The sequence below is a fragment of the Penaeus japonicus genome, unplaced genomic scaffold, assembly GCF_977035675.1.
Source record: "Penaeus japonicus unplaced genomic scaffold, GWHDUDI00000001_assembly GWHDUDI00000015, whole genome shotgun sequence".
NCBI classification, from domain to species: domain Eukaryota; kingdom Metazoa; phylum Arthropoda; class Malacostraca; order Decapoda; family Penaeidae; genus Penaeus; species Penaeus japonicus.
In genome coordinates, this window is record NW_028234417.1 from 11,157,231 (window position 1) to 11,171,268 (window position 14,038).

General features: G+C 37.8%; 1 protein-coding gene across 1 annotated transcript in view; it reads right to left on the reverse strand.

The window, feature by feature from the left end:
- Positions 1 to 10,102, reverse strand: part of par-6 (partitioning defective protein 6) — a 16,612-nt gene extending 6,510 nt beyond the window's left edge. The window contains exon 1 of the mRNA XM_086544199.1: positions 9,912 to 10,102. Within this exon, the coding sequence (XP_086400325.1) occupies positions 9,912 to 9,974 (63 nt within the window). The 5' untranslated portion in view covers positions 9,975 to 10,102. The remainder of the gene's footprint in view (positions 1 to 9,911) is intronic.
- Positions 10,103 to 14,038: the final 3,936 nt, after the last annotated feature.

Below are 14,038 nucleotides of genomic sequence, written 5' to 3' on the forward strand. Positions count from 1 at the left end.
CGAAACATATAACCCCCTACAATAAAGATAACAAGAAGAGGTAGGGAAGAGGAATGAAACCTGTGCTTGTGTCTGTGAGTGCCACAGTGAAAGGCATCCATATTGGCACAGGAGCACATTTTAGACACTGGGTATGGATTGAGTCACCTTCCTCTTCTCGTTCTGCCTGCACATCTCTCATCGGCGGTACTTTAGAGCAAGGGTTCATCAACTTAGTGTGTGCCATCACTCTATACAGACGTGCTTGCTAGAGACCGTGGATGGGTGCCATTCAAGGCTCTCTCTCCTGCTGGTGCTAGGAAAAAGTGGTGTCATCTAGGTTTTGGACGTTAAGCTAGCACTATATTACAGTAATAATAGTAATTATGACTGTAGTAGCCATCATCACTCATTCCTTTTTCATAGCACAATAAAATAGCATAGTATTCCAAAATCCCCGAACGTCATGTACGTCATGACGCCCGTCGTCAGGCCAAAGCTCCTATGTCATGTATGTCATGACACCCGTACGCAATGGGTTAACCCACTCACGACGGGGGCATTCCAGCCTTGCATGTCACAATGCCGGGGCTTTCGAACGCTTAGGCCTAAATCAATTAAATGGCTGGCACCATATTGTGCTACCCGGCCACTGGGCTTTTGAATGAGCGGTACAGTAGTGTACCACCCATCCAGAGAGGGTTAATAACTGGCTGTAATTTGACATATGTAATGAAAAATTATAATCATGGCCTATATTGAGTGTGAACATCAATACAGAGGCAGTACAAATTATCAAACATACAGTCCCATGATTTTGTTACCTTGATATTTACAACTTTTTTGCACTCCCTATGGGGCAGATCAGGTGTTCACCAGCTGAAGTCAGATGTGTCATACTACTACCATTAAAGAAGAAGAACCACCCCTACCTGATCTTTACCTTGATATTTACAACTTTTTTGCACTCCCTATGGGGCAGATCAGGTGTTCACCAGCTTAAGTCAGATGTGTCATACTACTACTATTAAAGAAGAAGAACCACCCTCACCTGATCATTCACTCCCTTAGGGAGTGTGCACCTACATAAAAAATACAATGTGCTGTGATATAAGAGTATGTTTCGTAGTAAAATACTCATAATACTATGAGCGAGATGCGGAATCATTCATCAGGCATCAGCACATACAATGTGACTTTGACAAGTCTATTGAGACAAGTAGTTACATCTCAAAAGGATGAGGTAACATGGGTTATCCCCAGCTTAATCTTAGTCCCTATTTGGGCTCTCATATCTTTCACAAAACCTTACAGCTATGTCAACTTGTTGAAATATATGCAGTACAAAAGGCTGATTAATCACAAGCATGCATGAGTTAAATGTTTACATATGGGGAGAGCAATATAACAGTATAAATTATCACTATCACCATGCTAAGTCCTCTCCTGAGGTCACATAATTACATACTTGAATATGTGATGTACATATATGTTAACAAAACATACATATGCTCCTGGTGGAGAGAATTTATCAGAAAGCTAAGGGAAATATTTGTATTCAAAAGGATGATTATCATAAATGATATTCATCCACATCTCAATAAAATCCTGCTCTGGCTATCATAGTCCCAGCAGAAGGGAAGTCACAATTTGATATACACAGTTATCAACTATATATCATGTAATTGATGCAATGTGAGATAGGCTCCCAGTGCCCTATCCAAGTTGCTTGGTTCTTGTCTTACGAAATTAGCTACATTTCAGAGAGCAACACTTGAGCCTGAGATGACAAAGTCTGCTAAAAAGATTTCCAAGAGAAGGAAGATGTAAAATGACAAATGACTGCACACCAGGAGAGCCAAAGGAAAAGAATGTGGTAAAGAAATCTCTGAAACATTATTCTCAATTTTACATTTTTCATTTATTCAATAATGAATTCAGTTCATACCAATTAAGGGATTCTTATAAATAAAGTCATCCTTAAAAAATATTATGTAGCCTTCTATTAACATTTTCTAATTACTCATTTGCACCAGGTCAATTATTTGCCTGATACTGCTCCCTCCATGAAGATAATAAGTGCACACAGCCTCCAAGTATTAGATCTGTCCTGGCACGATACTGCGCAACACTTCTCAGAGCACTCTACACGTGATAGCCTGTCATCCGGCGCGAATGGGTTGAGCGAAGTTAATAAAATATTAAGAATATTTAAGTATACCCTGAAAAATGAGAAAATCTACTCTGCATAACTGACCTTTTTTCCTACTCCATTTCTCTAAAAACTGGGCACTAGATTCAGAGCTGCAACGTTCCAAAGTCAGCCTAAACCTGCATTTTGTGATGGATTTATGAAAAAATATTGTTTGGGCTAGTCTATGCTACCTGGAGGGGAGAGAAAACACTTTCCCCAGTCCTATAACTTTTAGCTAGTGCCGCTAATGTTGTAGACTGCCCATCCTAACTGCCAGTTAGGTCATCAGGCACTCCGTCTGCAATGGATTAACCCATTCGCGCTGGGTCACATGATATCACGTCACAGGAATAGTTCACTCCCGCCAGATGATGTCCTATTACCTTATGATCTCTTTTAACCCATTGGTTGCGGTATTAAAAAATGTTTGTGCAGTAGGATGGCTGGTTTACATGTCTGACTGACTCTGCCTTTGCAGCAAATCATGTCATCCGCTGCTAATGGGTTAAAACATATGTTTTACATCATTATGTGTATATATAATCATAGGAGTTCCATTTGTATAGACTCACTTTTATTCACTTGTAAAAATAATGTAAACAAATACAAAAACCTCCTTCTATCACCATGTTGAAGCAGGCTGGTGAAAAGCACTAATAGATGTACAGTGCAGCATTGCACTGGAAGAGATCTCATGTTTAGTCACTATGCACATTTGTTATCTAGCCAGCAGGAGCAGCATTACTTAAATTGAAGCCCCCTTGTGAATGAGTTAATTGTTAACTTTGGAAATAAAACTTAAATTGCTCTCTTGAATTTTACTGTACACCTCAAGCGTAACCCCTAACTTAACCACTAAAAACTTCAATGCATTCAGCATGTACAGTAGGTCCCCCCAGCAGCTGCATTTGGAGTATGGTCTTTCAAGTTTCACAAAGGCTAATTTTGGTCTTTGGCATTTCAAAAGCTTGAATTTACACACCAGAAAATGTATATATCATTGCCACATCAAATAAATATTGCACAGTTGAGCATCAAAATTCACAAATCTATCTCAGTGAAAAACTTGCTGCAGTTATCCCTCAAGTAGGAAGGTGATGGGAATAAGGCCCGTAGTAAAGAACATGTCGTGACGGGTTACCCGTCCAGTGTTCGCAGTAAAGAAAATGGGATTTCCGAAGATTAGTATTGGAATGTCAGGAATTTTCCTTGGGTGCCTTCCCCCTCCCCACAGATATACCCGTCAATATAAAGAGTTTGTTTTTGGTAGGACATCATATAATAATATAATAATATCATAATATAGCGCATAGTATATAATTTTATTAATATAAATAATATCATTCTCTGGTCAAAAACAAATCTGTATCTTTTGTTTACGAGACTTTAAAGATCGATTCGTATTTCAGGATTCCTTGTATTAATTAAGTAAACATGATTCTGTCTTCGATATGATCGTGATTAATTTGTTTTAACATTCATGTTAATGATTTTATGACTATAAAAGACCTATTATGGAAAAAATAATAGTGTGAATTCCAAAATATTTATGTTTCAAATGCGTGCTCTCGGGTGTTGTGTACATCGATCAAGGCTACAACATCGTCTGATCTCTACGTCTCATTATAGAAAGAAAGAATGAAATATAATAAATAAAATTATATTTATGTTTCAATTGTGCGCTCTCAGGTGTTGTTTACATCGATCAAGGCTACCAATATCGTCCGATCTATACGTCTCATTGAACAGGTTGGCATCACTGACAACCAAGCCCACGGATACACGTTCTTTACTAGCTATCATGCAGACGGGCGCCCTACACCCAACACCCGTCACATTTTCCCGACGCCCCACACCTCACAGGTTCTTTACTACGGGCCTAAGTTTCCATGCCTATAAAACACTAGTGTATAAAACATGCAAATATTGCACAAATAAGGCAAGAAAACAAATAAACTTCTTCAAATGAAATAATGATGTATCCATGCAGATGTGAAAATAGTATAAAAAAAAACAACTATAATATACTACGAAGCTTAACCCATTGATCGCGGTATTAAAAAAAGGTCTATGCAGTAGGATGGATGGTTTAGATTGTCTGGCATGGTGCCATCCGCGTCTATGACCGATTCTGCCTTGGCAGCAAATCATGCCATCCGCTGCTAATGGTTTAAGCTAAGGGAGAGGAGGGCCTCATAGGGGCATAGAGGGGATGGAGCTGACAGTTGGTGTGGCTGGAGGGAATGCAAATTAACCCTTTGATGACGGTGCGTCACACCCGTGTGACATGGCTAAATGCCCGATGATGGGGGAACACACCAGTGTGACATTGCCGGTGCAATATTGCATAGGCCCGGCGAACAGGGTTTCCACTTATCGCTGGGCCCGTCAGGATTGGGTTAAACATATAAAGCAAAATTTAGCATATTTTGTCATAGAACACTGTGAAATATTTATTTAGGTGTATAAATAGTAAAAGGACAATGATATACCATAAGGCAAATATACTTTAAGTTATGTAAGAATAAAGTGCGGGGCAGGGGATGGAGGAGGTAAAGTACGGATGGGAGGTTTGCTATTTCAAAATCACTACATTTCATTCATAGGAAAAAAAATGGGAACTTGACTGAAATCCCATTCATAATCAAAAAAAGGCAAGAAAAAATACCACCAGTTTTTTACTGGCCTTCCACATTACTGGCATATAGGATTTTACATTTATCATTATAAAACACTTATGACAGAATATTTCTTTCAATTGCATTTTGTACTGAATGCCATTAGCCTATTGTGTATGGGTGACATGACATACATGTCAGCACCAATTAGGCATGACATGACATTCGGATCTGCTCATAGTTGAAGCGCGCACTCAGTCATTAACCCAAATCATCCAGATGGCATGCAGTGATGACGTCATCTTCTTGGCCCAAACTCCGGTCGTCATGTAAGGCGACAGCACCTTGATGCTGGGCGTCATAAGATAAGATAAGACCACGGAATGAGTTTAGCCTATGCGGCAGCCTCCCGGAAATGCATAGCGCACTAGTCATCAACGTCCCGGAGCATTTGGGTTAAGTATTATGGATGTAACAGTGCTAGCTCCAGAGCTAAAGGGTTCCAAAGTCAGCTTAAACCCACATTTTATGATGTATTTATGGAAAAATATTGTTTGGGCTAGTCTGAGCTACCCAGAGGATGGAGAAAACCCTTTCCCTGTCCCTCTTAACCCATTCACGCCGGGGCCGTTCCGGCTTTACACGGTAACAGTACCAGGGTTTTCGAACGCATAAGCCTAACGCCTCGAGATTGTCGGACGCACAAGCCGCGAGCCTTGGCTGCCCGCTCACTCAACCCGAGCGCGCGGCTTGCTCTCATAGCTCATCCTGGGCGTCTGCCACAAAAACCACAAAACATGTCATCACGTCAACCGGCACCAATGGGTTAATTTTTAGCTGGTGATGCTAGTGTCGTAGACCACCCACCCTGAAGACCAGTTAGGTTGTTAGGTGCCCCATCCACAATGGGTTAATATAGTGTGGAAAAAGCTTAGAACATAACATGTGCCAGGGTGTCTGAACACAGCCAAAGGGAGTTCTGGTTCTGGCACCAGGAGCTTATATTCTAGCATTTTGCACTATTTGCATGCTTCTATATTTGTACTGTCAACCGTGGATCACCCCCCTCCACGAAAAAAATACCTCTTCAATGATTAAAGTAAATGTACCAATGCAGATGTAAAAATTGTGAGTTAAAAACAGAATGTATCAAAATCATACATGATATACACTTGGAACTCAGTTGACATGTGTCCCATATGATGGACACTATCAACACAAAAGTTAACAAAAATTGTAGTATAAAGTCCATATCAGCTCATTATTTTCTTTAAACTCAGTGTGATAGCAGTACTACTGTTTTATGGGAAAACAAAAGGCTATTATATTTTTTCCTATAGCCATCCAAAATAAAGTTAACATGAAGAGGTAGGGATGTGGAAGGATGACTTTGTTTAAGACTGAGTGCCACAGTGACAGGCATCCCTACTGGCATTGGGTTACAATGTTGACACTGGGAATAGTTTGAGTCACCTTCATCTTCTCATTCTGCCTGCTGTGTGCCATTGTTCTATAATGATATTGTTTACTAGAGACAGTGGATGGGTGCCATCCAAGGCTCTCTCTCCTGCTGATGCTCAAAGAAAGTGGTGCCATCTAGGTTTTGGTAATCAGGTGAAACCCATTTTGCTTAATATTACAGCAATTATAGTAATTATGACTGCAATTGTCATCCTGACTCACTATTTATTCATAGTACAATCAAATAACAGTGATCCAAAATCCCCCAACATCTCGTTTGTCATAGCACCCATTGCCAGGTCAAAGCTCTTGCGTCATCTATGTCATGACATCCGTCCACAATGGGTTAAAAAGTTGCAAGTTTCCTCCTACCACACCCAATATACCATCCCATATCCTTCCTCTTGTAATTCCTCCTGTCCCAGAGCCAATCTGTTTTTACAGTGAATTGAATGTAATGAGGGTGAAATAGTAATTTTGCTATATATTGTTAACATATCTCATGCAGGCAAATACATTCCATCCCTTCTTAACCCTCCTTCCCTTTCCCACACCATACTTTTACATAACATGTAGTTGCCTAATGGTATACAGATAGTGAAACTAATTTAGCTTCTATTACCCAATTAATGACATGGCCTATTTAGCTGAGCCTGGCCATATCACTGGGGAGTATTCACAGTTTGCGGGTCTTGCTGCTAAGGGGTATTTGACCCTGTGTCAGAGACATGCTTCTATTACACACTGAGGTACAATTTCTCTCTCTCTCTCTCTCTCTCTCTCTCTCTCTCTCTCTCTCTCTCTCTCTCTCTCTCTCTCTCTCTCTCTCTCTCTATCTCTCTATCTCTCTATCTCTCTATCTCTATCTCTATCTATCTCTCTCTCTCTCTCTCTCTCTCTCTCTATCTCTCTCTCTATCTCTCTATCTCTCTATCTCTCTATCTCTCTCTATCTCTCTCTATCTCTCTCTATCTCTCTCTATCTCTCTATCTCTCTCTATCTCTCTCTATCTCTCTCTCTCTCTCTATCTCTCTCTCTCTCTCTCTCTCTCTCTCTCTCTCTCTCTCTCTCTCTCTCTCTCTCTCTCTCTAAAAATGAATATATATATATATATATATATATATATATATATATATATATATATTATATATATATATAAAATATATATATATAATATATATATATATATATATATATATATATATAAATATATATATATAATATACATATATATATATATATATATATATATATATATAAATATATATATATAAATATATATATATAAATATATATATATAAATATATATATATAAATATATATATATAAATATATATATATAAATATATATATATAAATATATATATATAAATATATATATATAAATATATATATATAAATATATATATAAACATATATATATATATGTTATATAATATATATATATATATATATATATATATATATATATATATATATATATATGCATCACCTGGCAGGAAGTGCAGATAAAACCATGATGTGATGTTCATGTCACTTGGCAGAAGGACCAGCCAAATTATGGTGTGAAGATCACATCATCAGTCATTCAGAGGTTAACATATATTCGGGATTAAAATTTGGGTAATGAAAATACAAAAATAGGAGTCTCATCATGGCTTCACAGGTTTTTAGGGGGTCTGTTATTTTGCTGTGGGAGTTGTAAACAGGATAAAGAGAACCAACTGGAAATCATTAAAAAAAAATGTATCAATCAATCATTATCAGGGATTGTTGGAAGGCCTCGGACTACCAAGAGGATGAGGGGTTTAACCTCCTGTTTGCCATGACCATGGAAGGGTTATCAAAAACTGAAATTATTTTTCCTGCAACATTACATGCCCCTTGTAATCCCAACTCTCCTTCAGCTAATCAGATAGTCATGCTCCCTGTATCATCATACTTTTTATATTTGTAAATGAAATGTATTGATTGTGAAATGGTAATCATGGTTCTGTGGGCATATTCATGGAGACTGCCCCCCTCATTCCTTTCATCTCAAACTGAAATCAAGGAAGATTTTAGAAACTGTTACTTCTTACTTCAAAAAACCTTTTTGTGTATCATGTTTTTTTCTGCCAGTCTGATTTACGACTTATAACTATTGCAGGTATGTACTAAAAGAGATCCTGAGCTCTATTTGAAACATCTATCTACCTCATGAAAAAACGTATGGAGAATATTACCAGCTAATTGGGTAAATAACATATTAGCAGGGGGTGTGGAGGCCAAGCCCAGATATGTAAATATCCCAGGAGTACAGGATATGGGAATGGAGGCCCCAGAAGAATTAAGTTAGGTTGCTTAGTTAGAACGTATTGTATAAAAAACAATGGTGTGCATTTCTATGGATTGTACCACTAGCTGGTGTGTAGACATTTCTGAAATTGAACATTTAAGCCTGTAGACTCTGACTGTTGGCAAGCATATCTATGAAGTTTGGTAGATGTTTGCAATTTATAATATTGTTTATGTTTATTCCATTTCAGCTTTTTTTACCCTATAATTTCCCTGGTATACTTTATGCCCTACCCTACTTTTGGAACTATCAAATAAAGATTATCAGAGATATGTGGTAATGCATCACTAAATCACTATACATCTATGCCATACCTATTCTATTACCTAACCTTGTGTTCTATTATAGCAAGTGTTTAACAACAAATGCTACAAAAATTGCTGTAACAACAAAGATATTCATTCGCCTGGATCACTGTGATAACTAACCCAAAGTCCTATAACAACAAAGAAAATGGTATGCCAGTAATGAACATTAGTGACTCGAACATGGTGATGTGCACTGTCATTTGCCCTTTATTCTTCATTACAAATGAGGGACTCAAACACTGGGACTTCGTGAACATTGTTTGGAGTTGTATTCTACAGCTAAAATGTTGCAATTAAGCCTAATATCATGGAAAAAGCTTTAAATATCAATCAAGCTCAGAAAAATGAGTTTAACATCAGTATGATACATTCTGGGTGAGTTGTTCAAAATCAGCTAGTGAACTTCTGTGTGTAAACATCTTGAGCAAAATCCCACATACTCTCCTTTGAGGTTGATGGTCGTCCTAAACTATACTACCAATATACTGATTCACATACCGTTAAGATTGGCAACACAATACTTTTTTGTATAATTACTTATTGTGACTTCTCATATGGTGTCGAAGAAGTGCATATTACCATACCTGACAATTCCCCTGATATCTTCAAGGATTGGCCTGCTACTAAAACAGACTAATTGTGAACTAAAGCTTAGCCACACTAAACGATTGGAGGTTAATTCAATAGTACCATCGGAAGTTCTCAGAAAGATAACATTCTCTCTCGCAAAATGAAAACACCCGAGTGATCTGGGAAGGAATCTGCATTCAGCCTCGTTTTCCCGTGACAGCGAGGTGGAAATCCGGTTCATCTATGTAAACAATTTGTTGTCTTTCTCTTTTGACAAATCCGCTCGTGTCTCCGTGGCTTAAAATCCACTAAGTGTGGTTATTCTGTACTCTTAACGGAATAACGCACGATTATTTTACATGAGCAAATCCCCTGGAATGTTGGTGACTCACCTGTACCCTGTATTTGAGGTGAACTAATGAAAAGAAAGTTTGTCACATACCTTGCTCTTCACTTCTATCAATGAACTCTGGGCTCTACTCTGAGATTTAGAACTCCTGGACATTTTCAGGTGTATTATGGAGTCAGTCAATTGGGAAAATAATCACATATCATAGATATTTTACATTTTAAAACGCATTTTCGATAGCGAGGGCCACTTGTTTGGATTTCTGAGACATTGGTGTAGGTCCCAACTGGAGTGACGTCATGAGCACCTGTTGTTGTATCTCAAAGCAAAATCATTTTCTCTATTTTTCTTCAGATTTAAGATAAAATACTTGATTTATTTCAATATATGTACTATAATATAATTATTATACCAGCTATATCAATGAAAAATAAAAAATAAGCGTTTTAATGGATGACCTTGTAAATATGATTTGCGTTTAAGACAACTGTTGACCAAGTCAATGGCGGAGCGGGAATTTCAAATTATGTCGAAGGAGCGCACTACAAAAATTACAGAATCCGAAATAAAAAGCTGTTGAATGTTTCAATGTGTAGAAAACGTACTTATGTTATTAAGGATATCGTTATCATTTTGGCTTTGGTGTTCATATTCATTAAACAGTACTGTTGATTTTATTATCACAGGCAGTAATACTAGTAGTATTTGCAATATCGTGATCAGTTATTTAATTTTGCTCATTATCGTTGCTATCTTCATTCATGTTATTAATTTCAGCACTTGTCATCATTCTCATTAGTCTCTTTGGCTTTAGCATTACCATCATACATAAATTTCTTCATTGTAACCACTACTGATGTTTGATGATTAACAAATTTCCATCCATATTTTTTCATCGCCATTATTATCATTACCAATATCATCATCGTCATTATCATTGTTATCCTTATTATCATAATAGATTGATTAATTTTGATGTAATATATTAACTTTAGTCTGTCTGATCACTTGCTATTTAATGTGTTGCGATAGCAGTAGTAGGATAGACCCTGAGCACTAGTGTGGATGTATGGACATGTTAGTGTTTATTTATGCGAATGCCCGAATTCCCATCGGGAAATCGGGCATTCTCCCGATGGGCCGGTTAGATAGTGATCTTGCCGGCTTAGATTATCATTATTATAATTATCATTACTAATATTATTATTCATTTGTAAGAATCTTTAGGTAAGAAGTGATTACTGCGGGTCAGATCTCTCTTAAACAGTCTCTATCTAGTTTGTCACAGATTTCTAGCGCTATAGACTGTTGTGTGAAATAGTTTCCTCTTCTGTGTACAGCCGTATAGTAAGTATTCGTTTGTCCGGTGCCCATAGGCGCCTTTGGTAATTTACTTTATTGTTAAAATATGAACTCGTGCTACCTCCTCCCACCGCTTCTTCTTTAGTTGCCAATTGCTCTTCATTATGCACTAGTATGCTACGTAATGATGCCAAAACAATTGTCTGCAATCATTTGGTTTTTCATCAGAAAATGTATTCAGATTAATCAATTCGCATTTTCTTTATATAAAGTAACAGTTGTTATTGCTTACATATCTCTAACCCGGAATCCAGCTATCCAGAGAGCATATGCACTGATAACGGCTCTCGCCCTTATAGGTATTCTAATGAGAAGAGGATTCCGAGGTACGCTCCTAGATTAGATAAGGCAGATTTCAATTACAAGAATGCAAAGGTCCGGTTCCATGGTCACCGTCTGAGTGGGATCCTTAGCTAGACTAATTTTACTGTTACCATTAGAATCTTCAACGAGCCAAGGGATCACCTTGTATGGCGATGGATCACAGTTATCTCCACTGGGAGAAACGTAAATGCCTAGACTTTCTGTCTGACGACTGCTGCAGGATGCAAAGGGTGTCCAGGATCTCTGCAGCTACATGAAAGGCAGTGGAACTGAGGCATGTTGTCTGTGTCAGAGGCAAATTGCATCGTGTCTAGGAATTTTGACCGACAGCGTTTAAGAACGCAACAACAGGGAGCGACTGGGTTAAAACGAACAAAAAGAAAATAGAAAGGAAAATAAATAATACACGAGGGGGGTATGAAATAAATAGTGAAATTAATGGAAGATAAGTTGTTAAATGTACCTTGGTACGTGATTCACCTTCCCTCAGCAGTCGGATGTGTAACCTGTGACCTGCAGGTAGACGGGACAGTGAACATTCCTTAAAAGTTCTTCCTCTGCAAATGCAGTAATGGCACAGCAGATGGTCTCAACAGGCGTATTTTAAAAGTGAATTAACATCCGCTAAAAACATTTTACCAATGAAATATCACTGATAAAGGCCATTTAGAAAGTTCTAGTAATCTTAGTCCGGATTTTATCTGCATTTTCAAAGCCAAATATTTCAGTGTATAGAGTCTTTGGGAAATTAGCGGAAATGAACATTTTTAGACTGGTGTGTGCTCCTAAACCATGCGTCTCATAACTGTTGGGGATTTTACGGAGAGACATAACATACAAGTTTATAATTACACCATACACAGAGAGCAGTGCATCTGAGGTAAAATTACAAGTTAAAACTCACATAGTAAATCTAGCAATTACAAAATCCGATGAACATCAGGTAATAATGACAATAATGATAATGATAGTAATTATGATAATCGTTTTAATAATAACAGTGATAATGATAACGATAGTACTGAAATTATAGTAGTAATTGCTATCTTTACCATTACCATTGTTATCAGTATCATCATTATCATTAATATCATTATTATTGTTATGATGATGATGTGATAATGGTGATGATAATAATAATAATAATAATAATAACAATGATAATGATGGTGCTAATGATGATGATAATGATAACACTGATAATAACAACAATGGAAATAATGGTATGCAGGGATAAGCTGGATGAGGAATAGAATAAATGCCACGCAAATAAGAAAGAATGGGAGTTATTGAGTTGGCATTGGCCCCTTCGCATATCTCTCTCAATAACCTTAATTCGGCACGGTTTCTCCCTCATGCTTCTTGTCGTGTAAGTGTGCAAAAGGCCTTCTTCTCATCAATAAGTACTCTGAAAACTCCTTCTCTCCTGTAATCTTCTCTTTTACGTTTCCTTCTGGTGTTGGCTCTTCATTTGGAATATCATGTTGGTTGCCATCCTTGGTTTATTTTTGATTGGTAGATTTAATGTGTAAATATTTTATCTATATACCATCATCTATTAATATCTATGCATTTATAGTAAATTTACCTTAGATTACTGACTGCGTCAGGTGGCCCAGCGTTCTAGACTCGCCATCCGTATCCATAGTCGGTCTTGGTCGTCTGTGGCCTGTCTCTCGGCTCGGCTGTAGAGGCAGACATGGAAGGACCAGCTCGAGGTTTCAGTGATTTCATTTTGCTTCTGGACACACACACACACACAATATGGATGGATGTGGGTGATTTAAACAACATGAATGAGGAAATTGTTATGTAAAAAAACAAGGATTTCTTCGTTACTCGGCAAAGCGCATTGAACATAAGAAAACAAGAAAAAACGGACATTATGGGTGTAGACAAATAAGGAAATCAGGAAAACATAATATAATAAAAAAATAAACTATGGGCCATCCAAAAGTGTGGTGATGCACGCTGTCAGTATCGCTTTAGGCCAATGGATAGCAAATATATTTAGTTCTATAAAAATCTTCTTTTCTCAGGACACGATCATTGTTTAAACGTAGGAATAGGCATCACAATTTTAAGAATCTTGCTACACATGGCCTTGTTACTGTGACCGCTGCACAGTGGTCGGAAATTTTGATTCTGACTTCAAAAGTCTACAGAGACCAAAGGAAGATTTGTGACGTTCTATTCCACCGTTGAAAATGTCGACAGTGAACGTATTTTATGCTAATGTCCCTAAAAAAGACAGTTTCACCAGCTACATTTAAGCAACACGTCCTTGCAACCATTAATGAGCATCTTGAAACTCTGAATAATGACTATGAGTGCTACACTGATGGACCCTTACAGTCTGGAAGTGTCCCGCGTGCCGTCTTTGTGTGCTTTGAGGCATACCTCAGTGCTGTGTGCCTGACTACAGACACCCTACTTCGGCTCTGCAGAACAAGTGGCCTGGTAGTGTCCGTACTTCTGGCACGTGAAGAGCGGAGTGGGTCTGGGACATATGTCCTGAGGCTGTAGGAGCCCCA